The sequence below is a fragment of the Perissodus microlepis genome, chromosome 17 (genome assembly GCF_051167445.1).
Source record: "Perissodus microlepis isolate ML-2025 ecotype Zambia chromosome 17, ASM5116744v1, whole genome shotgun sequence".
NCBI lineage: Eukaryota > Metazoa > Chordata > Actinopteri > Cichliformes > Cichlidae > Perissodus > Perissodus microlepis.
The window spans coordinates 1221599-1247741 of record NC_140477.1 but is presented as its reverse complement, the minus strand read 5'-3'; the positions used below and the strand labels follow the sequence as shown (position 1 = coordinate 1247741).

The 26143-nt window shown below is 46.2% G+C and overlaps 1 protein-coding gene across 4 annotated transcripts in view; it reads left to right on the top strand.

Moving 5' to 3' along the window:
• Nucleotides 1-590: 590 nt before the first annotated feature.
• Nucleotides 591-26143, top strand: part of dennd1b (DENN/MADD domain containing 1B) — a 93275-nt gene continuing 67722 nt past the window's right edge. For 2 of the 4 annotated variants that reach the window (XM_084910393.1, XM_084910390.1), the window contains exons 1-3: nt 591-912; nt 1407-1471; nt 20856-20899. In XM_084910393.1, the coding sequence (XP_084766519.1) occupies nt 896-912; nt 1407-1471; nt 20856-20899 (126 nt within the window). In that variant the 5' untranslated portion in view covers nt 591-895. The remainder of the gene's footprint in view (nt 913-1406; nt 1472-20855; nt 20900-26143) is intronic. The other 2 variants (XM_084910391.1, XM_084910392.1) reach the window with 2 other exon arrangements.

The window sequence follows — 26143 nt, the reverse complement described above, 5'->3', positions numbered from 1 at the left end:
TTATAACCCGATGAGTCAGCTCAGGTCATCAGGTGCAGATTTGAACTGTTCTCAGAGTCAGACCTCCGTGCTGAGGGTACTTTCAGGTACTGTGTTGCCCGCTGACCTGGGGTCAGTTTAAAAACAGACTTCTTTATTCTCTCAGCCTTACATTTATTAACCATGTGTGTGTTTAACTTGGATTCTATTTCACTGTTTTCATTATCTTAAGGTACTGAAGACTTTTTAAAAATCTTTAAGCACATTTAGTTAGAAATAAAACAAAGACTATTTGTAGCTTATATCCGTGTTTTGTGTCTTTACAGGTTGGACAAAATCAGTTGTTTTTCTACTTTTAGCCCCCTCAGCGGCTCCTAGGACCGCACTTTGGGAGCCGCAGCTGAAGCTACTGCTGCCATAGATATTGAACTAATAACACAGTCTCGTGGGGAAAGCAGTTTAAAAATAATAACAATAATGAAAAAAATACCAAAACCGTGAATCACACGGCTCAGGTCTGCTGTGCACATCGCGCTTGTTACTCAGCGTAAGCGCAGGGAGCCGCCGGCAGGCAGACGAGCAGCAGCCGCTCACTGCAGCAGCCAAGGTGCTCGTCGGACGCGCTGACGTCACCAAATCTTTGACAGCACTTCCTGGATGGTGTTTGTTGTGGGAAATAGCCGCGGCGGCGCTGAATCGTGGATTTAGGCCACATAAGCGGCAGGAAAGACGGCACCGACTGCCACGATATCGCACCTCCAGGCATGCGGACGCAGCACCTTCCGAGCAGTGTCCGATAAACGCGAAGCAGAGACGGGCTGAGGCTGAAAGAAGGACGAGGTGGAAATACTGTCGGACAGCCCTCAGAGCAAAGCCCCCCGACAGCACGGAGCTGCCGCGATGTTGTAACTAAACCATGGACAGCAGGATAAAGTAAGAGCTCCGAGTGTTTGCCCTCTCTGCTGTCCTTTCTATGCTAAAGGCTAACGCGTGCTTGAATAACGCTAAACGGGAGCTGCGTGCGTAAATGCGAAGGAATGTCTGGCGTAATTTGAGCCGTCATCTCCAGCAGTGGCTTTAACAGCGAGGCCAGCTGGCTGCTCGGCATTTGGGTCAGTCTGTCGGCGTGTCTGCTAGCTGACCACCAATTAGCAGCTCCGCTAGCCGAGCAGGCGGACACCGGTCGCTCGGTGCCGTGAACGAGCCGTGTCCCGTGACCTGAGCTCGATAACGTTAGAGATCAAAGAGCCCGTCTTTCTTTCAAACCAAAGCTCTGATGGCACAAGTGGGTACACCTGCATACCTGTGCACTGGAATGCGACCCAGCTGCGGTGCGTCCTAGTGCGCACTTTGTGCCCGAGCTTGTGGATGTAACACCTGCTTTTATTCCCCCTCACCTCTCAGTAAACACTGTTTCATTCTTTCAGGGAGAATCCAGAAAGAACATTTGATCTGGTTGTACAGGTGGCGTGTCCAACATCTGAAAATGAGGGTAGGTGATCTTCCATTTATAACTTTCAGCCTGTGTGCGCACAACTTATTTATAAAACTTTAATGTTGTGCGTGATTCATAGAGCTGTGATCAAATTATCAGTCTGTTAATTTCCTGTTTAACAACATAAATGAACTGCTTACTTATTTGTTCCCTTTTTGCTGAGTTAATGAAAGCCTGACGTGGCATTTCGTGGACAACTTCTAACCTTAAACCATTCAGTTTATGTCTGTACCAAAATGCCAGTGAATCTCTGGCTCATTTCTGTAAGAAAGAAGCATTTTTGGTTTCCAGCAACTGAGAGGACGAGTATGCCTTTTGATTTCCTAACTTAATAAACGCATGCAGGATGCACATGTGTACTGCTCCAATGAAGCTCAGGTATACTGCATTTTATCTGAGTGCTGTTTCCCCCAGCTCTATCACTAAATACATAAATGGAAGTGAAAGTTTGCTTTTAGGGTCTTCCTCAATAGTCTTCTTTCACTTGCAGATTCCTTTTTCTGACTCTGTAGCCGTTAAACTGTTCCAGTCCTGTCTGCTAATCTTTGGATCCCTGCGTCTCGTGCTGACCCTAAGGCCTCTTGCGAGAGTCAAATGTGCAGACTCTTGTGAAGTAACAGATACTGTGGGATGATGGAACAAGAAATTAGAGAAAGTGTGTGGGCTCACGCAAAGAGACGACCTTAGCTGGAAAATGAGAATTCATGGTCATTTCACCGACATGTGACAAAGTCATCTTGTGCTTTCTGATATAGACGTTTTTTCTCAGTTTGTAACACCAGTAATTGTAATGCAGTAAGGACGCCGTGTGTGACGCGGGTAGTTTGTAAATACACTGGAGCAACAGCAGGCACCACAGGACTTCACTCCTGCATGAGTCCAGACTGGAACAATGAGGGTGCTCATTATGGTTTTGGTTTTATGTGTTTCAGAGTTTAGTCTGTCAAGATCCTAAGGACGAGAGGAGGTCATGACCCGGTTTGGCTGTAAAAGTGAAACTGGGAGTAGCTGTTAGCAGCTGTAATATCGTACTGTTAGCGTCGTACAGTCTTCATTTATTTGACAGATTTGCCTGAGCACGAGTTCACCAATGTAGACATTTTTCTGGCGACCGTGACCCCACGAGGATTGTTTGGAGAAAGATGGTGCTTGGGTCAGCAGGCTGCATTAACTGTTCGGCTCTCTGCAGCGGTCAGACATTCCTGTAGTGGGACTATCCTGGGAAACGACTGCAGCCGCTGAAGAACAACATCGGTTTCTACCTTTTTCTGAATATGGGAAATCGAGTAACCCGTGCTTCACATCCATATCCAGTGTTGCTCATAAGTCGGCTATCACTTAAGCGTATTGTAGCTACATGTTAGGCCAGCTGTCTTGGTCTGCTGCTCGGTGCTGACTTGAAAGAGGTGCTATTGGATGGTTCACGTGTGCAGCCGCCGAGCTGACCAGAGCAGACCGAGAGTTGCCCTTGGATCAAATTCTCATATTGGATTTTAAAACCAAACTCATAAACCACTAGCACGCTCTGTAATAACCGACTTCCTCTCCATATGATCTGGGGTTGGACTCATATCCGGACCCCCTGCTCTCTGGAGTGGAGCCACAGAGCTGCGTGTGCACGCCGCGGCTTCGATGAGACGTAGATACCGTGCTGAGGTTTGGTACGACATGAGAACGGCCCCCGTTGGAGAAGTCGCCGTGACGTTAATGTGTCCTGTCTGCCAGGCGGGACTCGTGTTTGCGGTTGTTTTGTTTCTTTTTAAAAGAAGCAGTTTCAGACGACTGTATGAGGAATGAGTCACTTCTCCTCTGATTCTCACCAATTTCCCTTTCTGTGACTTGGCTTTCGGTGAAGCGAGCGTGAAACAAAACACTTCGCAAAGGTTACAGCTGTCAGAGCGGTCTATTGTTTTACCGGCGCGTCAATATTCTATATGTATTCATGCGAGAAGCCCTGACATATGCGATTCTCCTTCCTCTGGAGCTGAATGAGTTAATGCTGTGACTCACAACAAACGGGCTCTGGCCGCGCTGTGAAACCAACATGCTCGCTCGCCACAAGCTAGAGCTGTTTTCCCTGCAACCAAAAATTAGGTACTTTGCCAAAGAGTGCCACTTCACATTCACACATAATCTTCCAACTGCCTCACATAGACACATAAACAAAATGCAGTCATGATAGACTATAATTAAATTGTCATAGCAACATGATGTAGAACGTGAGAGCGTTTGCAGAAGTGGAGGAGGGTTTAAGTTTCCTTGTGCTGTTCTCACATCTCCTCCACAGTTTAGGGAATACAAGTTTAATTTTAGACAGATTTTTTGGCTGGATTTCAGTTGCTGTGTGCACGCCCTCTTCCAGCAGTTTGGTTTCAACTCAAATGCTTTCAGGCGACTGAGGAGGAGTCTCCTTTGAGTGAGTAAAGAGCCTGTGTGAGTTTTGCTGATGCTGCATCACTGTTGTGCCACTTTTCACCACATCCTGGTCCTGCAGGTTTGAAACCAGATCCATGTGCGGCAGCGTTACCCCTGCAGTGTTAAAAGCAGCATCCTTTTGTTGCTTTCGGTCATGTTTCAAAGTGCAGGTAAAATTAGCTCAGACCTTTTGATAGTTGGTTAGTGTGTCGACCCTCAAACTTCCTGTGTTAACTGTGTTTCACACCTCCTGCAGTCAGCACTGTGCAAAAAGCCAACACCCACACGCTTAAAGAAAAGCTTAACCTGTCTTTAGTTGTGTCATGATGACTTTCCTCAGTGTACATTTGTGCAGAATAAACATTTATTAGTTGGCAGCTAATTATTTTTGCCCGACACATTTCTCAAAGGCTGACATTTGAGATCTGTGTGATGTCATTAGTTCTGAATATAATATAATGTAACCAGCACTGTAACAGCTCTGATGGCTCAAAGGCATCGACTTAGAAAACCTTTGTCTGAATCAGAGTTACTAAACCTTAATGAATTGTGTCAATGGGACAAACGTAAGTAACCAACCTGCAACTTTTCCATTAACCAGTTCACTGAAGCCGTGTGCTGCTTCTGTTTTATGTGGTAATTTGTGGGGTTTATTCATTGTAAGCATGAATTAGGATTTGTTTAAGTGTTCCCTCCAAGAGAACCCAAACCAAATGATACCAGATTAGGTCAGCTGGTCGTTAACTCTTACTCGCCAGCATCTGACTGAGTCCATCTAACAAAGTCTCGTCTATCAGGTGTTTCCCTTCTGTGACTGCTAATAATGACTTTCACTTCCTTCCTGTTGTTATTCCTTTTAAGTTTTGAAAGATCAGTCTATTGCAGTTTCAACAACACGGGTCGGAGATCGTTACAGAAACAATAATAGCAGGTTTGACATTTCAGGGGGAAGTACTCAGAAATCATCTGTCATCTGTAAACACATTATTGTGGTGCAGGCTCTTCGTTTCTTGAACATTAATGTTGTGGACGGGCTTATTTAGGAACAACAGTGTTCTTACTAGTGCATGCTTTAGTGAAAGCCAGTAATTACGTTTGACTTGTGTAGCTGTCATGTTTAACACACTTAACGTCTGTTTGAAGCACACCGAGATTCAGACTCCTGTTTCCATAAAGTGGGTTTGATCAATACACCAGAATTAAAGTATTGGTAATCTCTAGTTAATAGTAGGGATGTCACGGTTCCAGTACCAGTAGAACATACTTACCCATTCAATACCAAAACAAAATGATCATCCCGTGTACTTAAATATAAGCTCCTAAAATAAAAGCACATTGTAAAACACTGACATGGTGGCAGATCATTTATTTAAAGTGTTGACTTTATGTTATGCTGATGAGACGTGGATTGAAATGTTAGGATGGTTGCCATGTAGCCGGCTAATGTCGCACTGTTACGCTGTGTTAGCATAAGCATTAATGTTGCCGTTGCAAACATTTCAGCCGATGGAGCAAAAGCTGGTTTCACAACAGCGGTGCCAGCTTTCTCAAAAATGAATATGGTGACCTGACATTAGAAGAATAATACTTTAGATGTTATTACTGTGAAATGAACAGACTCTCAATTAAATTAATTCAATTCAGTTTTATTTATGCAGCACCAAATCACAACAACAGTCTCCTCAAGGTGCTTTATATTGTACGGTAGACCCTACAATAATACATACAGAGAAAAACCAACAATCATATGACCCCCTATGAGCAGCACTTTGGCGACAGTGGGAAGGAAAAACTCCCTTTTAACAGGAAGAAACCTCCAGCAGAACCAGGCTCGGGGAGGGGCGGGGCCATCTGCTGTAATTGGTTGAGGTGACTCATGGGGTGAATTCATTGAACGGATATTAATGCAGGTGTGTTATGAGCGCTGCTAGATTGGAGGTATTTCAAAGAACAGTAGTGTTAGTTGCATTTCACCTTTTGCAAATTGATCATCACCCCTTGGACTTCCTCAGCTGTAGTTTATGTTGTGCCGCTTGTAGTTTTTCCTGTTCTTGTGGTTCTCTGTCTGCATGTAAGGACGGACTACAACACTTGTAGTTTTACGCCACTCGCTCTGCCTCTGTGCTTATGTTGTCTGTGGTACCAAAGAAAAACAATGTTGTTGCATTTTTAGCATTTTTGATGCCCTGAGCATAAGTTCTGGTGACATCTTTACTTAATAGTCAACTTGCCTTGTTTGCTACCAGTATGTGAGACCTCCCACACAGCTTAATCTCAAAGATGGCAGATGCCCCGCCCCTCCCTGAGCCTGGTTCAGTCGGAGGTTTCTTCCTGTTAAAAGGGAGTTTTTCCTTCCCACTGTCGCCGAAGTGCTGCTCATAGGGGGTCATATGATTGTTGGGTTTTCTCTGTATGTATTATTGTAGGATCTACCTTACAGTATAAAGCGCCTTGAGGCGACTGTTGTTGTGATTTGTTTCGGGAAAAATAAAACTGAACTGAATGAATCCAAACCTAACATATTGACTCAGAAAGGCCAAAAATACTGCACATACTGTGTGATCGTGCCCGCTGTTGGGCTTGCAGGCTCCACACAAACAATGTTTCATTAGCTATTATGCGTAAAGCCTCCCATGCCTACCTGTGGTTGCCAACGTGGGATTAAAAAGTGGCCCTTCAAGGAAGGGGGTGTAGTGTAGGCCCATTTGTTATTTTTAATTGTTTGAATATTGTGTAGCCTTCTGCTAAATAAATAAAGAGCAAGAAGACAGTTTGATAAACTGCAGTTTAAAAAAAGCTAATTAATCTCCCAATTTTGTGCTTAAAAATGGCAAATGTCCTTTCTGTGACATATACTTTGTTGTTTAGCAAGTCTCTGATGATTGATCGGGTATTAAGCTGGAAATATGATTCAGGAAGCTGCCTAAAATTGGCGCGCCTAAGCATCGTGAAAGATAATGCAAAGGCAACGCGGGTCAATACATTTTGTCACTTTGTTGTTCAGCTGGCAGCAGACCAGTCTAAGATGTGCGCTGGGCTCATGTCTCTGTTGTGCTCACAGAGATCAGTTATAACTACAAGGATCTGTGACGTTCGGCCAGCGCAGCCATTTAGTCGCCGTGAACGTCACAGGCTTTGTTGCTATCGATACCTGACCTTTCCTGTCGCCCTAAAATAAAGTCTGACTCACTGCAATTTACATCACGTTTGCGTGTAAATAAGAAGAATGGCGCTAATTTGTAAGTGTGGCGCTTAAAGCATGTTATTTAGAATAATTAACTCTGCCAGTGTTTCCAGTGTGTCCTGTTGGACTGGCTCCCAGTTATTAATCCCGAGGGTGGGCTTGTTTTTCTTTTCCTTTTTTTGCCTGTTTGCAGTAGTTCGTTGGGGTAGTCCACTGCCCTACGAGTGAAATTATCTTAAAAAATCAAAGATGCTTCAACTGTCAGTCTCCTTAACAAATGCATCAGTAAATCTAAAGAGCCTCAGCATTCCCCAACAGAAGTGCTGTTTAGCAAAAGGAGACAGAAAGCTGACAATGATGGCAGTGTTCGCAGGACTTGGCTCAACGCTTGGATGTGTGGATAGATGACAGATACTGGTCCTGGTCCACGGAGACCTGGCCTCCCTGTTCAGCCTCAGCTCAGTTCCGCTTAGCTCTGTTGGCTCGCTGCTCTGTGGATGCTCAGGCTGTGAGCAGGCGTCGCCTAAGAGCGTGACTGGCATGCTAGCTACTAGCGGCCCTGGCTACATAAAGCCATATTGATGTGCTTCCAAGATGCTGCCAAAGCTAGCAGATGACGCTAATGCTGCCAAGGCAGTAGGTGGGGACAGATGCTACCTGTCCTCGCCCGCTCCCTCCAGCCAGATTGTTCCCACTAACAAAGCAATAAACTTAATAGATCAGCATATCAGTTTTACAGCAACATTCATGCTGCAATTAAGGGAACGATTTACTGTTTAAAAATGAAACGCAGAGGAAAGCTTGAACGATGCACGGAGGTCTTTTATTTTGAAACGCGGTCCCGTTTACTCTGTTCGATAAACTACAACCTATTTTCTGTCTGCACTGTTTCCACAGTTCAAAAACTGCGGCCTCCAAATTGTCAGTGAATTTATGAATGAATATTCGCGACTGTTTCCCAAAAACCTGCCGATATACTGACGTCTTCAGCAATGTGTGAAGCATGAGATCCTCTGCCCTTGGAGGATGGATGAAAGCACTTTTTGTGATCTTGTTTCCATGCCGTGTTTGTGCCTGTCAGTTGTATACCTTTGAGCAAGTGTCTCCTTTTGTCTGAGATAAGTGACAGGTTTCAGTGTTCGGCATAGCTTCCTGCCAGTGTTAAAACCTGCTGCAGGAGGACTGCGAATGCGCTGATTTTCGGGGACTCTGGGAGGGTTTTTAAGAAAGTAAGGTGTAGCGTGCAGCCTGATGGCTTTACTTTGTCCAATTATGAAAAGTTAGTTTTATTCTACGTACTGGGAACTTTTTCGCTGAGATGCGGAGGTCTCACGGCGTCCCCTGTTAGTCATCGGTCCGCCTCTCTCTCCGCTGTAGCGCCCTCGAGCAGCGCTATAATGTTCATTTCGTTCCTTTGCCTTTCACTCCTTCCCATTTCCACCCTTCGATATTCACAGAGCCAAACTCCCGTGTCGTCGAACTTTTAGAAAAGGTTGAACACTGACATTCGACAAAATGTCAGAATTGCTCCTTGACCCGGGCTCTGCGAGTTGTGAAGTTTGATTGGATACCAGCTGTGTGTCGAGTTTGCAGCGGGCTCACACTCAGACGGGAGGCCATTGGAGTACTAACAGATGCCATGGCAGCAAGGAGGGTGTTGATTGATCATTAGAGAGCCCACACTCCTCCACTCGCACTCCTGAGAGGACCCTAGGGCCTCACACTTTGTTTATCTCTCAGCCTTTCTCCCTTTCTCTCGCGTCTCACCCTCATGACTTTGGTAAATTGGCTCTTTTTACACAGAATATTCAAACTCTTTGTTATCTTTTATCCGTTTCCTGCTGGCAGCGGCACCGGCTCGGGTGTTAACGCGGGTTGTTCGCTAATCACAGGGTTAGTCGTTCGATCCCTGGCCCCTGCACGTATGCTCAGGTATGACACTAAACCCCAGTTTTGCATGGCGTGAGTCCCTCGACTTCCCTGCTGTTCGGACTTTATCGAGCCTGTTCAGGTTGAAGTTGGTGCTGGTTGTGATGCACCCTGTTCTTTATTATATTAGCAGCAGAAACAGGTGCATGAGTGTTTATCTGTTTTACAGCATCATCATTAAGTTGGATGGAATAGAGGCGTATGTAGTAACAAAAACTAAGAATAAGCAGTTTGGATATGAAAGGATGGCTTCGTGGTTTTTATCCCAGGTCTCCACAACAACACTGATACACAGTGAGCTGCAACGTGTCGGTAAAACTCGTTTGTATTTAGATTTCTGGTTATAGATGACAACAGAGGCTGCACAGTTTTGGTCAGCGCTCCGCTGCTTTGCTCTGGAGTCGTTTGTCGCTCAGCCACGATGTCATGCCCTGCTTCCAGCTCTTTTTGAATTTTTCCCATAATTGCTCCCCAGGTCACAACACCAATGGATTGCCAAACCAGAAGTATCTGTGTTTGGTGGGGGTAAGTGGTTTTGGCTGTGATCGTGACCTATGAATATTACACTTCAGTTTTTATGGGAGGAAAACTGAACATTATCTTCAAAAAGAAAAAAATAACCCCTTTGGCGCTTTTGTTAATGCGATGTTGCTGGTGTGGCAGCAGGACGCTGAGGCCTCCTCGTGTGGAGACCAAACTGTGGTTATTCTCTGCTCATTCACTCTGGTGCATTTTTCAAGCCCACGTGTTGTAAAGGTGTCGTTCTCAGCTTTCAGTGAGATCACACTGTTGCTTTTGCGGTCATTAAAAAGTTTCAGTCCTTCTCTTTCTGACTCTGGTCGTCTCTTGTTTTCACCGGGACTCACGGTGATGCTGCTTCGCCGGCTGCACACGTGGCACCGATCCATGCATCATCTTAACTGCTGTTTCTTTTTGGCTAAAGTGTGAGGAACTGTGGCAAACTGAGACAGGGTGTGGCAGGCAGGTATGTGAGGAAGAATTATGCTGATGGCGGTGGTTTATAAACGGAGAGGTGGGAATCTTTGGGGGGGGGTTGCTCGCTGAGCTCTCCGACGGACTGACACAGCACTCGAACTCTCTGTGTGTGTGTGAGAGACTGCATGATAGCAGGTACGTGTTTTAAATGTATAGCGTGTGCCCCGCGCACGTACGGCCGTGCATGCGTATGCACATCGGTACGGATGTGCGAGGCTGTGCATGAGATGAGACGCAGCGGCTGTGGGAGCTGCAGGAGGCTCATCTGAATTCACTCACGCTGCCAGACTGGGAGAACATGGAAAGACTTCTAGGCACCGACACTCACCGGCTATTTTTAGACTTTCTCCCCTTCCACAGGAGGGGAGAAGAAAAGTGGGAGAAAGCAGGGATGGATCAATAATTTAAAATGAATTTGATGAAAGCAGAAGAGTTTCATGACATTACCTCCACTTGCAGCTTAAGATGTGTTGGTGGCTTGTTTCCTGCTGCTAAACTCAGCTGATGGGCAGGAGTGTGTATGTGCAGAGCAGCAGATGGTACAAACATGCACAACCAGACACACACACACACAACCAATTATTCAGACTGAAAGAATAATGATTGGCTGGTTCGTATGCGTGTAATACCAGCGTGGCCTACTTTAGCCCACCGATGAACAGGATTAGCACAGACCCTGTTTCAATGTTGCAGAGAGTTTGAATCTGACCTGGTCTGCAAATTAGACTTCATTAAGGAAAAAAGTTGTGCTGGGAAATACGTGGACTTTTGCGCCTGTCGTGTTGAGCACCGCGGTGACGGGGTTTTAAAAGGATTAGGGGTTGAGTCACGTTTCATGACTGCATGAATTGGCCCGCTTCCTGTATCGTGTGCAGCGGGAACGAGGCGAGTAATATGGTTACCAACCGTGTTAAACGATACACCACTTTGTGTGAGGTGTACATGTGAATGTTTTTGATTTAAAAACAAAAAAGCAGACTGCTCTCTGCTTCTGTTTGTGAAAGATTTCCAGCTTTTTGTAAAAACAAACAAACAGGAAAACTGGGGAAACGACCACAAATTTGCAAAAGGTGAAATCTCACTGGGCTGATGCCACATAGAGCCACGTAAAGTGATGTAAAAGACAGAAATGTTTCCCCCGGCAATTAAGGAAATCAGCCTACTTACTGACGTGATGTGAGCACTGGTATCCTGACATGCAGGCTGTTGTCCTTTAGACCTTAATTTAGTGTCTAATGCCAAATAAAACTGTCTGTGCTGTCATCTCAGCTTCTATTCTCACTATTTACATGCCAGCAGCTTTGCCCTCAGGCTACGTCTCTCCACCCAAGGCTGCTCCGATGTTGCCTAACACCCCACAATTACTCTGAAGACGATGGCGTTTACATCCGTGGAGTCGCCCCTGCTGGCCCTTAATTTGGGTTCTGGCCTATTTTTTCAGGACAGAAAATATAGGTCAGTGTGGATGTCTGAGACCATTTATCATTGCAAATCATCATTTAGCCACTGGGCCTTTGTTTTCGTATCGACACACGTGCACACACGGTGGTTTTACTTTAATATGAAGCCTATTGATAAATGTTGGGCTTTGGTGCGAGTTTGTTCTGGAGGAAGTTTTGCTGACTCATTGTTCTGTTTGCTTAGAGAAAATAATTGAAGAATGATTGAGTGAGTAATGATGATTTTTTTTCTTAAATAACAGGATGCTTACACGGTGATGTGTGATTGAAATTTTTTTATTGCAGCAAAGGTAATGCAAGCTGTTATTTACCTTTATTTTTAGAGATGGCGTTCTGCAGGACGTGGCGTGTTCCCCTTATAAGTTGTTGTTCTGCAAAACTTGGCGCGCACTTTTCTGCAGAAGCCAATTACATTTCTGAGAAGTGTGTGTGTGTGTGTGTGTGTTTCTGTCAGTACTTTGTCCATCAGTCCTGCAGAGCACCGAGATCCCCGTGAATGTGTTGGAGATTAGGAGCTATTGTATGCTTTTAACAGCTATATTGTCATCCCTGTGGAAAGACTGACTGACTGCCTGACTGAGAGCTGTCTGTCTGCCAGCCTTTACATGTGAACTTCAAATCACAGCTCGGCAGCACCGAGCATGTAGCCGCCAAAGGCAAGGCTTTACACTGTCATCAGTACCACGCGGCTGCCTCTGGGTGCTGTGCCATATGACATTAACAGAGATCGATCCCCTCCGCATCTCAAGGAGCTGCTGTTCTGCACAGCGTTTCCTCTGATGCTGTTGCCGCCACCTCAGAGAAAAGAAAAGGAACTCTCTCCCAAGTATCCGACTGTCTGACTATGACCCCGTTCAGCAGCTTTTCCTAAACCGTATACGTTATCTGTCACATGACCCAGCAAATTCTGCTTTGCAACAAAGTGTCTTTTACAAACGTTTTCCGGCAGTTTCAACAAGATTTGTGGAATAAAAGAGGAAAAAATGACCAAAGTTGCACCCTCGGTGTGCTCTTGTTTTTATGCATATTAGCCTAATAATAGAGTTGTTCGTTTACATTGCTTTTATAGATGCTGTTGACTGAGGCAGATGGTTGGACCACATGGAAGGAAATCCGTGACTATGTGCAGATATGTTGGGTTTTTCCAACCAATCAGCCGGCAGCCAGGCGGCGAGATCCTCACCTTAAACTTGTGCTGCTGTAATCAAAACTCTGTCGTCTGCTTCAGTACCACAGAGAAAAATCTAGGTCATAACTTGGATTCCAGGTTATATCTCAGATTTTAGGGATTTTTATTGCCATCATCGGTTTCATTGTTGTGCACGTCGAGCAGGAAGTGTAGAGAGGAGTCTGTCCTGGGAGACGCCAGTTTGTTTTTTTTCTTCTTAGCTTAGGAGGCTAACACCCGCCTCCTCCCGACAAACACGCTGGTGTTGCGCTGAAGATGCAGTCATGCGGAGCCAGCGTTTGACATAATGTTGGACCAGTATGGAATCTGACTGGGAATATCAACGCTGATACGTGGTGATACACAGAGGCTGTCACAAAGGTTGCATCCATATGCTGTGCCACTCATTCGTGAAGCTGTGAAATTGGGTTGCATCCCAACTAGCCTGGAGACAGTATCGCTTTCACTTCTCTCCCTCGCTCTCTCTCTCTGCACATCCCACTGAAGCATTTTTCTCTCATAGCTGGAAAGACAGAACAACTAATGTGGCATTAATAGGGTCACATCATCTCCATGCAGCTCTTTCTTTCTTCTCCTTCCAGCTGAGACTGTTGTTTATCTTCTTCAGATGTAGCTGTAGAGATGGCTTCGAAATCCCCGAGGCCAACATCTCTCGCATGTGAAGCCTGCCAGTTGGGTTTTTTGGCTGGTAAAGCAGGCTCTACCTTAGAGGGTTTTTTCTTCTTTTCTCCTTTTGTTTATTCAGATTTGAAGCATTGGAATTAAATATCATCAAGACCTATTTATGGAGCCAATCTAGATCAACGGTGCCACGCAGCGGAACGATTATATGGTGTTTTGTGTTGCGGCGTCAGGTTTTAATTTAATCGTGTACCAACACGGTGTGACCAATCGGTGTTAGAACACCTAAGAACCATATCATAGTTTAAGAAGTTTCTCTTTCCGAACCTCCGCTCGCTAAATCGGCATGAAATGTAAGCCTCGATGGGCAAAAAGGGAAAAACAGTTTAAAGCGCCTGCGAGTGTTTTTCTTTCTGCTGGCCTTTGAAAGATGCCAGTTAATCTGCTTACGCCTTTAATTGCGAGCGGAGGGGTTGGGCCTCCTCCCGGCCAGAAAAAGACTACTGATCCAGAAGTAAAACGATGACCACCGCAGTTATTCCTTTCTTTAGGTTGCATACCCCCTTCCCATCCCCGGTTTTCTTTAGCCACCCTTCGTCTCCTCCTACCGTACCCTCCCTCAGAGGGAAGAAAGCTCCCCGTTCTGACAATAGACATTTTTTGCCATATGTTGGCTTGACATCTTCATCAGGTTCACAGCAGGTTACCTTAGTTAACTTTCACTCCACTGCCTGATGGGATTTTCTCCCCGTTTCTCCACTCGGCCCAGGCTCAAAGTCTAGACGGCCTCGGAGGCAGGGTCCCTCTAGCCCCGTGTCCACAATGGCCATATTGTGGACGCCGGGTAGCGGCGGCTTCCTCCAGTTACAGCGAACGGGCCGGCGCTAAAACAATGCTTTTGTCCAGGGGCATACGAGGGGGGCCTAATCCACTGCACACTGTGAAATAAATCTCTCAGAGATGAGAGTGAGTGAGAGAAACTGAAATGAATGAAATCATTGCCAAGGAGGTTAGAGTGCAGCAGTTTAACCCCTGGCCAAGAAAGGGAGGCAAAGGGAGTGGGAGAAAGGAGGAACAAGGAGAGGCAGGCGCTACATCCCTTCATCTCTGGAGCTCGGATGGAGGAGAGGGGCTGCCGGTGGCTTTTGCAGATTCTCTTCTCACCAGAGGAGCTGCTGTTCACCATATGGGATTTGGCCTCTCTTAACAAACAGGCCCCCTATTCACTCGCAACACACAGTCGTTCGTGGAATAAGGTGAAAAAAGTGCATTTCTTATGCCTTTAGAACAGTGGATGGCCACGAGGGCTGCGAGTCTGTGTTTGATTCACATAGTATAGAGAATTATAAAATAGGGGCTTTCATCTAAATGTGTATTCACACTGGATTTAGGGGTTTTTACTGAAAACTGTTATAAAGCCGCGCATTCAGGTTGCTGTTGTTGAGGCGATCCTATAGAACAACGCGCACACGCCTCTGCAGCGCAGTCGTAAACCGCGATCATCGTCGGGGTTCTTCGAATAGTTTGAAAAGACTCGTTTTTATTTAGCATCGTGCGAGTTGGATTTTCCTGTTTTTAGTTTGGTGACAAAATGACTTGAAGTCGAGCGAGTTGCCATGCTGCACTGGGCAGCGAGAGGTTTCTGACACGCTGCTGTAACGAGCCAACTTTTTCTTCCAACCAGCAGCGTTAGGAACGACATCCTCTGCCAACAGCTTCTTTTTAGCCTACTTGAAAATCCCAAGAAGCAATAGATTTATGCCAAGTCGAACATGCCAGCGTTTTTCTTTTTTTTGCTTACTTGAATGTGCCAGACGTATCGGATAGAAATTTATACAAAGACTTAAAGATATCGGAGGAAAGTAGAGTTACCACGTCGTGTTTATTGGTTTGTCTCATACGTTCTTCCACCAGTGACCAAAACCAGTCAGTCGAACTGTGCTGATCTCATATCTTTACCAAAACTGAAAAAATTTGGGTCTAGATTCAGATTTTTACACTCAAATCAAATCGGCGGTGAAACGGGAAGAAACGAGTTTATGTATCGGACCCGTCGCCCGTTCCTGAGGTTGTCCAAACTAATAACTCATTTGATGGACGGCTGCAGAAATGTGTTTTGTCTTTATTGGCATTTTGTTAGTGTCTGATATACACCAGGTAAAACACGTGTTGAACACTTCACCATTTTTCCAAGTAAATCTATTTCTAAAGACGCCGTTGACATAAAATTCTCATCAGATGTCGGTAACAAACCGTCCAATCCAGACATGCAAATGTCTAAATGTCATAGATGTCCATAAATTAAGGTTTTTGCAATGATGAGAAATTACAAAGAGAAAACAGTGTTGAACATGCTTTAATGCTCCTCGTGCTCCAAGACGCCTCCTGTGTGCAGAAACTCAGGTGTGATTTTGGCCCAGCCTTCCACATAAAGGTTTCATGGGCGTCTTCAATGAACTTTGACCTTTAGTTCTTACATAGGTTTGAATTGGGTCATCCAATAGCTTTATTTGCTTTCTCTGAATCCAGTTGAGATTCCTTGGCCGTGTGTTTGGGATCGCCGTCGTGCTCAAACGTCACCCTTGCAGCAGATTTTTATCAAGAATGTCTCGGTACATTTTTTTCTATTCATCCTTCCATCAGTTATGTGAAGCGTGTCGGTGCCATGTGCTAAAAAACAGCCCCACATCCTGATGTTCCCACCTCCAACCCTGTTGGTGTTTTGACCTCCAAACATGGTGTGCGTTACGGCACCCGGAGAGTTCAGTTTTGGTCTCAGGTGACGACGTTCTCCCAGTACTTCACAGGCTTGGCTAAATGTCGTAAGCAAACACGTCTCAACGTGCTTTGTCTCCTGCAGTGGAGTCTGGTGTGGTGAGTGTGCACACAGGCCTCGGTGGTTGAGTCTTGGACAACTCTTTACGGTGAAATGATGCTCTTTGTCCTTTCAGATTACGGCCCCAACACTGCTCGCTGGGAAAATCCTTCTGTAACCATCAGCATGTTTAGCAACGCTAAGGATGAGAGAGCTCACTGGTTTTACCCATCATGAGATGTTTCTTGTATGACGCATTTTATCTGCCATCAGCTGTAAATGAACCCGCTGATATTAATTTGCACCAAGTGGCAGGATTCTAATTACTGATAGATGTCACATGGTGTCGTGACCGTCCTGCCTTTATGCTTCTCCCGTTCTTCATGCGTTCAATACTTCTCCCCGTCTCGTTTCTCATTATTACACATAATTTCTGTGCATGTGTGGTTTGATTTCTGTGCATGTGTGGACTGGATTGGTCGTTCTCTGGTGAGAATTTCATGTCAACAGCACCTTTAGAAGTAGATTTACCTGGAAAGCTGGTGAGGTGTTCAGTACTTGTTTTACCTGCTGTATCTTGCAAAATCCAAGGATGAAACCCGACAACTCGTCATGTTGACCATTTTTATGTTGCTTTCAGAAGCTGTAAAAACTGTATAAACATTATGGAATCTGCACCGAAATAAATCCTCACAGATGTAATCAGATTCTTGTTCTTTTTTAACAATACAAACGATTTGTCAGTTACAATCCACCAAATTTCATGGTGAACCTTCTGAAAAGGACGCGAGGGCACCAAACCTGATACGTCGACTGCCTTTGCAAGCTTTCACGGGTCCGGTTTAGATTTCGTGCCCTGCAGAAATTCTCGGCCTCCTCGTTGTTGCTTGCGGGTCTATTTTTGTTTAACCACATCGTTCTGCTGGTGAACACTAGCAGCAATATGGCAACTGTGAAATCCTGCCATTAGCAGCAAAGTCGGTGGGTTAGGACTGAACTTCATCAGCTGTTGGGTGAGGGATCGAGGTGACTGCCAGTGGGCTCACTGACTTATGTCGAGGTGGGAAATTTCATTATGGTTACCAGAGCCTGGCGTGTTCACTAGTGACCAACCGTCAGCTGCAAAGCGAAGGGTGACGAGCAAATTGCTTCATCTGCGGACGGCCTTTAGGCCACGCACCCACCTCTTCCCTCCTCCACTCTCCTCCATCGCCCTGCACGCCGCCCCCAGCACCCTTTCCCCATTAATCCATTTTTCACTGACTTTCAAAGGCAGATGTCTCAGAAATTGCCAAAACACTGATTTTTGATCAACCAGCACCGCCCTCATCTCACCAGTATCTGTGTCACGGCTCAGGGGCTGCCTGCTTGTTGCCCCCATTGTGACTGTTGGAGTTCAGCCATGCTCAAAGCCCTCAGGGATCAATGGACAAGCTAGTGTACTGTAAATATTCACTCCTGAGCTCGCTGTCTATCTGTAAACACGCATCTACTCACACGGTGCACATTTGCACACAGGGCACGCACACGCTTTGCAAACAGACCAGTGGTCAGCCCTCACTCATCGCCACGTTTGCCCACATCAATTTTCTCAGGTGCGAATGGAGGAATCTAACCCTCGATAGGTGATTTCAATTCAATTCTCACCCACTGAATCTGTTTACACCCCACCGGGGTGAAATATGCTATAGGTTGTTTTCACCTTGTCACTCTAGCTAAAATGTCCTGTTTTAATCTGGGCTGCAACAGCTCTGTATAGAATCTGTCAGCTGTAGTTTGATTGACATGGAGAGGTGTATGTCTATCAGATCAGTCTGTTATGCACGTGGGCCCAAAGACCTGTGCATGATGGATGTCTAAGCAAACAGGAAGCAGTAGCTTGGTTTTACGGACGTTTCAGAGGTATCCTCGACCACGGCGCTGAAGTTTTTCCAGTTACAAATGCACGAGTGTCCCATCATTTGGGGTACGGGAGAGTGGGGGTCGTCTACCAGTCAGAAGTTCTTAGCCCTTCACGCGCCCGCCTGCTAAAGGGCAAGATACTCAGAGATCCATCCATCAGGGTGTGAGTGTGTCTATTTGGATGTTGGACAAAAACGCTGTGTGTGTGTGATGAATAAGACTTGTAGTAGAAACTGATTTGACTGGTCAAATTGACTAGAAAGGTGCCCTATAAGCACCTTTACCTTTAATTATTCTATGCGCACATGCATATACACACACACACACTTACTGTATCTCCAGCTTGCTGCTAGCCTTGTCTGCTGGACACAGGGAGTGGTTTATGTCCTTGTTAGCAACAGAAAACATGTAAGTATGACGTCCACATCATACTGGAGCCAGAGTCTAAACCCTCAGAGGAGAGAGTGCACGTGCAAATCACATCATAAACAATATGAAAGGTTGTTTGAACTAGTAACATTTTGCACGTCGTTCTCAGAGGAAAATGAATTGGAGCGGTCTTTGCAGAGTTCAGGTGTCTTTGGTGTTTTTCAGAATGAGACGTATCACGGAGCTCTCACTGTGTGTGCACGTGTGCAGGAGGGGAGGGAGGATAAACCAGTGCAGGATCTGTCATAGTGACATTTGTGTCCCCTGGAGGAGCAGCGGGGGTCCTCTTCACCTCTGTAACCTTCAACTTTCAGCCTTAACCCCCTTCGGGCCCCCTCTTGCGTCCACCACACGCCCTGGACGTTCTGAAGGGGAGGGGTATGTGATTGCAAGACGGTGAGAAAAATAAAGAAGGGGGTGCAGAACTGGGGAGGGTGGGATGAGGGGGGAGAAATGAGGTGAGTGTGAAAGGAGCAGCAATAGAGCTGAAATCGCTGGGATGGAGAAAATGAATAGAGGCGAAAGAATAAACACCTGGAGGAAAGACGAGAAGGACACATGAATGATAAAGGAGGGTGTTTGGTAATGTTCAGAAGTTCTTCCTGCTGCACGAGAAAAGTCTTCTTTGCGTGTAGTCTCTCTCTCTCTGCTCGAGGCATGACTCCAAACTCAAAATGAACATGTCAGGTAGGCACGCAGGGACTTTTCCTGGATCGAAGGGGCCGATTTAAAGGTTATTGGGGCCGTTTTCATACACGGTGAATAGGTTGGAATATCTCCTCATCAATACTTGAGGTGGTGTACAGAACGAGCCGTCTGGTTCCTCTGTCCTGCATCGTTCACCAGCAGCAGTTCCCATCCTCTCACCCAGTAAATAAGCATAAAATAGGCCGAACTGTCGGGGCGATGGGGGGTCGTAGAGCTTGGAGCTCTTTTTTTTCTGTCAGTCTTTTCAGGATGGGGCCCATGAAATGATCCAACAGGATTATGTAAGCCATCATTGATTGTGCTGCGTCCTGTCATCCGTGGGTCCTTTGTGTCCCCCTGTCTCTCGTGGACAGCCCGGTGCGTTAGCCACAAAGCTACTCGTGGTGTTGCTTATCGTCCTCATCCGAGCAGCCGTCTTCTCTTCTCTGCGTTATTTTTAGGCTCGAGGTCCATCGAGTACATTCAGCTTTCTGTTAGAGGGCTCAGTCGTCCTCGCGTTTCAGACCGGGTGAACTCTCGGAGAGGTTTGCTGCTTTCACGTGAACTTTTTCATCGTTCTGCTTTGTTTACATAGAGGTGGGGGGGTGTTTATGAGCCCGTGGGCCTTTTTCTGCGGCCGTGACAGTGAACTTGGCATGTGTGAGCTTGTCTGTGCAAACCCTCGCTGTTCTTGCCAGGGTCACGGGGTGACCTTGGAGCTGTGGAAGCCATGTTTACCACAGACCCCTGTGTTCTGGCTGTGGCTGGGTGATCGCTTCATTTCAAACACAAAGCATTAAGCCTGAGAGAAACTAGCGTGTGTAGTTTGGACGCTCGTGGATCACGCTGAGGCAACCGTCGGCCGAGGCGCCGATTACGTGTGCCAAACACGCCCTTATTCACTATCCAGATATTCTGGAAATAGTTTCTGTGCTCTGTCTTTGCTAAATACATACGACTGCTGGATGATCGCAGTACTGTTGGCTGGTCTGTCGTGTCTGTTATTAACTTACCAGGTTGTATCTGTATCTGATATGTTGAGGCTTTCCTCCTAAAACACCGAATTCTCTCACCAGACGTTGAATTTTGTCTGATCAGAAGCCGAAAGTGCACCACAGAGTGTTTTATAGAAGCGCTCTCTACGCCGAACACGCCTTATTTCCTGTATTCTTATCACTGGCTGATAAAACGGGTGTCACACATATTTCATTTCCTTTATTCAAAACCAGTTAATCACTTTGGCTAATCTGTCAGCATCAGTGTTGTTTTAAGTTGTTTACTACAAATGGATATCGCAGTGTGCTCGGTTTCATGTAGCGCTGCTGCAGAATAATAATAACAATAATAATAATAAACCTTTTAGTGTAAGATTTACATCTCCTCAGCAACACCAGGCTTGAATCAATGTAGCAATAATTAAGCAAATAAACTGGGGTACGTGTTACTGCGGCTTAAACGTGCATGATTTGGTGTGTAATATAAACTCATATCTACAACGAGAGTATAGATTTGCATATTTACAGCACATGCAGCCGAGACACTCTGTGTCTTGTCTTTCACTGTGCGCTGCTCACTCTGTGCATGCGCGTGTGTGTGTGTGTGTGTGCGAGTATGCATGTGTGCGTGCGTGCACAGCCTCACAGCAGCCACCCTTGCCCCCACCCCTCTCATTAATATGTATGTGTTCTGAGGCAGCTAGCAAAGACGGTGTGTTTCTCACCCGCTGATTAATGCTGTCTGTCAATTACCTCTAGATCCAACCGTGCTGTGGAGCTTCCCCCAGGACCACACAGACCAGGTTGGAACACATTCTGCTTTTTCATTCCTCTGTCTGTCTCTCCCCCCCAAATCTTCCCCTGGTTCAATGTTACAGACAACCTCCACCACCTCCTCTTCTCGCATCTCCCTTCCTTCCTTTTCCTAATGCCCTCACTCACCCTGCCATCCTGTGGCAACCTTCCCCAAAACCTACCACCACCACCACCACCTCCGCCGTTCCTTCTCTCTCTCCCCTCCTACTCTCTGTCTCACTGTACGTCTGTTGTTGGTAATGAAAAGCAGTGAGCAGGTCTTCAATAACTGACGAATCAGTAATTATCATGCAACCGTGACAGGAATGCGCATCTCTGTTTTCCTCTCTGTCTCATTGTCCTCCTGTTTGCCTTTTGTTTCCATTTATTGTGTTCATTCGAAATCGGAAATGAAAATAAAACATCTGTTTTGTGCTCTTTGGCTCAGCGTTCTGATAAAAATCACTCGGAGGGTTGGTGTCTGTTACCAGTAGGGATGGGTACCGGTATCCGGTGCTATGATGGCACCGGTTCTGACATAAACGGTAGTAACCAGACTGAAAAGCAGCGCACATTTCGGTGCTTTATTTCGGTGCTTTTTTTTCCTGAGCTGTGATACACTTTAGATTCTAGCCAATCACTTTACGTTTCCGAGGATAGTAGGCGGGTCCAGGTACGTACGTTCTTTTAGAGCAGAGCTACAGATTAAAAATGCCCAAGGAGGACCGGTCAGAGTCTGGCTGTACTCCACAGCAAAATATGCAAACTCAGCAGCAACAAGTGCTTTAAGGTGATACTGTGATACTGTCAAAGGAGGTAACACCTCAAATCTGATGAAACACCTGGCAACGCATAGCGTTTTTGTTAAAAGCCGAGAAATGCACCGTATTTGATAGCTTGCTGCGAGACCTCACACCGAGCACATCTACTGCGGGTGTGGTGCCTGTTATCGGACCCGGAGTTAGCAACATCCCCCAAGAACCCGAAGAGGAGAGTCCTGGCCCCTAGCCCTGCCGGTGTAGCAGAAATGATGAGGATGAGGATGCAGCAGCAGCCGTTCTTCTCTGCGTGAGTAGCTTAATGTTGTTCGTGTGTAATTTACGTTGAGTAGGCTAACCACGTTATTACATTAATGCATGTAAGGTGAACTAGCAAACACCATCATAGCTACATGCGGCTGTCTTCTTGTTTGATGGCAGATACTCCCTTCACCCTGGCCAAAAAGGCTAAAATGACCAAAGAAAAAGTGGAAAACAGCTAAACATGAGAGGTTTTTGGATAAAGTTTGTGTTTTTTTTCCATTGTTTAAGCTGCTTCCAGCCAAGAGTGATACCATATATGCCCCATAGCTGCAGAAAAGGCTAACATTGTTATCTTTTTACAAAAAAACAGCTGAACATGAGAGGTTTGTGGACCAATTTTGTGTTCTCCATTCTTTAAGCACCGGTTCGAGCACCGTTTAAGCACCGGCACCGTTTCAAAAGTACCGGTTTGGCACCAGTATCGGCTAAAACCTAAACGATACCCATCCCTAGTTACCAGTTTGTGTGACTTAAATTCCAACTCATACTCCGACTTTTTTTATTTTTCTTTACTTTAATGGAGTTTCTCACCAAAGCAGAGAACGTGGGAAAACCATTTGTGCGATGAAGTTAAGCAGTCAGGTGATCACAGGTTCGAACAGGCTGCAAACTTTAACCGTTTGAAGTCTGAGTCTGCCCAAACGTCCAGCCGCTCAATCCTGGGTTCCCTCTAAGGATGCACCAGTGCTATATGGCAGACATTAACCACAGGTTCACATTAAATACACGTTGTTTTTGGTTAAAATCCAGTGCCGTGGTCTCTCCTGGGACGCCTTCGGTCCCCGAGCCTCATCACTCCCTCATTGGTTCAAATAAGAACCAATGAGGGAGTGAATGTGACCTGAAAACCTTCCTAATGCTAGTCACAGCTTTTCTCAGCTTCTCACGGGGAAATTGTGAACTCTGGATTAAATATCGTTTCATTTAAAAGTCTCTTTACCCTCAGAAAAACACAGCAGCCCAGCGGGGTGTCGTGTTTGCTCTATTGTCGATTCGCCTTTACAGTTGAAACCCAACTTGATCAAAACAGTAACGCAGCCTTTAACAACGTGCGTGTGCCCATCATCGGTGAGCGGAGGCTGAGAGAGAGAAGACAGGACGGGCTGTATATTGTGTTCGGTGCTAAAAGCAACCACAGAGCAGATCCTGGAGCCGGATGGCTGGACGGATGACTTTGGGCAGCATGTCAGCTGAGAGGAGGGAATAAACAGATGTGTAGCTGATAGACTCCAATATGTGGCGAAGGTTACGATAGACTTCAACACAGCAGCATAGCTAGTGAGTTTAAACAGCTCTCCTGCCTCTCTGATCCACTTTGAGAAATAAACTGAGTTGTAGAAAGATGCTTCAGGCTATGTCTGCCTGCCCCACAAGAACCAGAGCGTGCTATCAGAGTAAGAGGTAAAGGCAGTGAGGGAATGGGAGAGCGAGCAAGAAATTACACACTTGCAGAGGGAAGAACAGGAAATGGAAGCGAAGGGGGGGAAACTGAAATGAAGACGTAAACATCGGCCCAACACAGTTTTTGTGTTGACGTGGGCCTCGTGCATCCTCTCCAGCGTGGCTGTCCTTTTTAGCCCCCCGCAACCTCGCTTTTCTTTCATTCTGTTGTCGACCAGATCGTTTGTGTGGATAAGATGGCCCTTAAGATGGCCAGTTAGCCTGCTGTGTACAGAGGGATTGGCCCTTTCCCCCGTATACATAAAGGCTGTATTCACGGGCCTCATTACCAGGATTAAGGCTCCTTTCCTCCTTTGTGGCTCTGAAGGCTGGAGTCCTCTGTAGCCACAGTCTCGCTCTCTTTCTGTGGCCCGAGCTGGCCGGCATATGGCGGCAGCAGCCAGCGATCTCTGCAGAGGGGCTCGCAGCTCAGAGCGAGGCCTCCTTTTGTTTAGGCCGTTATTGTTGCTCAGCGTAATGACATTTGTAGGCCGTAGGATCAGGGTGGAGGGGTTAGTCTACCCCAGGGGAGAAGGGGTAGAGGGAGGAAGACAGACAGAGGGAGAGAGGGAGAGAGTGGGATGGAAGGAGGGGGAGAGGCAAAGACATGCAGACAGACAGGAGTGTGGATTATGGAAATATGAATTGATTTTTTTCTCCTGTTCAGTGGTAGAATAGAAAGCTCAAAGGAGAACAGACTGCAGGCTGGCTGGCATGCCGGGGTGGTGCTAGGGAAATGTGAAGCGAGAGGTGCTCGCTCCTTCTCTCCCCCCAACACGATTTCTCTATCAACCCCTGAGACTTGTGCCCTGGTCATCCACAGATGCCATTTGGACAGAGAGAAGCAGAGATGGGAGAGAGAGAGGAAGGGAGGGAGGGGAGAGAGAGGAAGGGAGGGAGGAGAGAGAGGGAGGGGAGAGAGAGGAAGGGAGGGAGGAGAGAGAGGAAGGGAGGGATGGGAGAGAGAGAGGAAGGGAGGGAGGGGAGAGAGAGGAAGGGAGGGAGGGGAGAGAGAGGAAGGGAGGGAGGAGAGAGAGGGAGGGGAGAGAGAGGAAGGGAGGGAGGAGAGAGAGGAAGGGAGGGAGGGGAGAGAGAGAGGAAGGGAGGAGAGAGAGGAAGGGAGGGAGGGGAGGAGAGAGAGGAAGGGAGGGAGGGGAGAGAGGAGGGGAGGGAGGGGAGAGAGAGGAAGGGAGGGAGGGGAGAGAGGAGGGGAGGGAGGGGAGAGGAGAGAGAGGAAGGGAGGGAGGAGAGAGAGGGAGGGGAGAGAGAGGAAGGGAGGGAGGAAGGGAGGGAGGGGAGAGAGAGGAAGGGAGTGAGAGAGGGGAGAGAGAGGGAGGGAGGGAGAGAGGAGGGGAGAGAGAGGTGGCTAAAGCATATATTTGAATCATAAGAAGGACTTTTTTTTCTTCTTTTTTGCAAATGAAGCAGACAGATGGAAATCTGTCTGTTTCCTCTCAGATCTCATCCCAAAGTAGTGAAACACACACACACACACACACACACACACACACACACACACACACACACACACACACACACCACAGTGTGGTATAGAAGGCCCACTTCTGTGTAAAGAACAGAGGATAATATGATAAACACTCAGCAAGTTCCACCAACAGAGGACCAACTTGCAGAAACTGTCAGCAGCTCCACCGTATTTCAAAATGTGAAGTTAGTCACTCGGACACTCCCTTCTGCAAATTGCTCTACTTTCGAGTGTAAAACTCAGTTTTCCATCTCCAACGCTGCAGTTTTATTTCCTTGTTTTTACTTTCACTCTGTTTAATTAGTTAACCAGTTTAACAAATAGTCACGTAGTCGAGCCCGTTAAGCTTTGCATAAAATGAAACGTGTGAATCAACTCGGGGAACGAAAAGTTTAAGACTTAAATTTATGTAAGTCTGGAAAAACGATGAGACAAGGATCCCAGAGCAGAGAAGAGTCGATGCATCTCCACCAGTCCACTCACCTGGACAGCTATTGGTTGGAAAAGTCTGATTTATTTTTAGTAACTTCGAAACAGAAATCCAAATTGACCCAGTACCCCCCCAGTGGGAGTGTTTCTGCTATCCATATCATTTGATATCAAGAGAATTGTTTTCCTTTTGTCACTAATAATAGATATTTGCACGTATGCTTAAAGGTTTGTGTTGGGCTGTTTCATATCTGCTGAAGATGATTGTGGCAACTGAAACTAGTTGTTGTTATTCTCAGGAAATCCACGGCTGAGTCGATTTCCTGAGTGGTCTTATCTTATGTTTGTAATGATGGTTTTTCTGTCTTGTTGTGACTGTCGCATCATCTCCATCTCTGCACACGCAGATCTGTCCGTCCTCTCCTTACGCTCCCCTCTGGTTCATCAGCCTTCACGTTTCCACAATCCTTCTCTCATATTTCCCCTCATGAGCCACTGTTGCATGAAATTGCAAATTATACACACGCAGTATCTTTTTTTTTTTTTCATCCACTCTGGTTTCAGCATAATATCAAGAGAGAAATAAAGGAAATATTGAATTATGAATAGTTTTTACTGCAAGGCCTTCTTTTAACTATTAAGGTTGATGTTAACTCTCCGTGGCTATTCCACACATTTTACTGTAATAAGGAAGCTTTGATCTTCCTGCTACAAACTGCATCGAGTTGACTGTAAAACATGCTGTTTTTCATTTATGCCAAGGCTGCGGTTCAAATTCGATTTTAAGGAAATATCTGTGCTTTGATACATCGCTA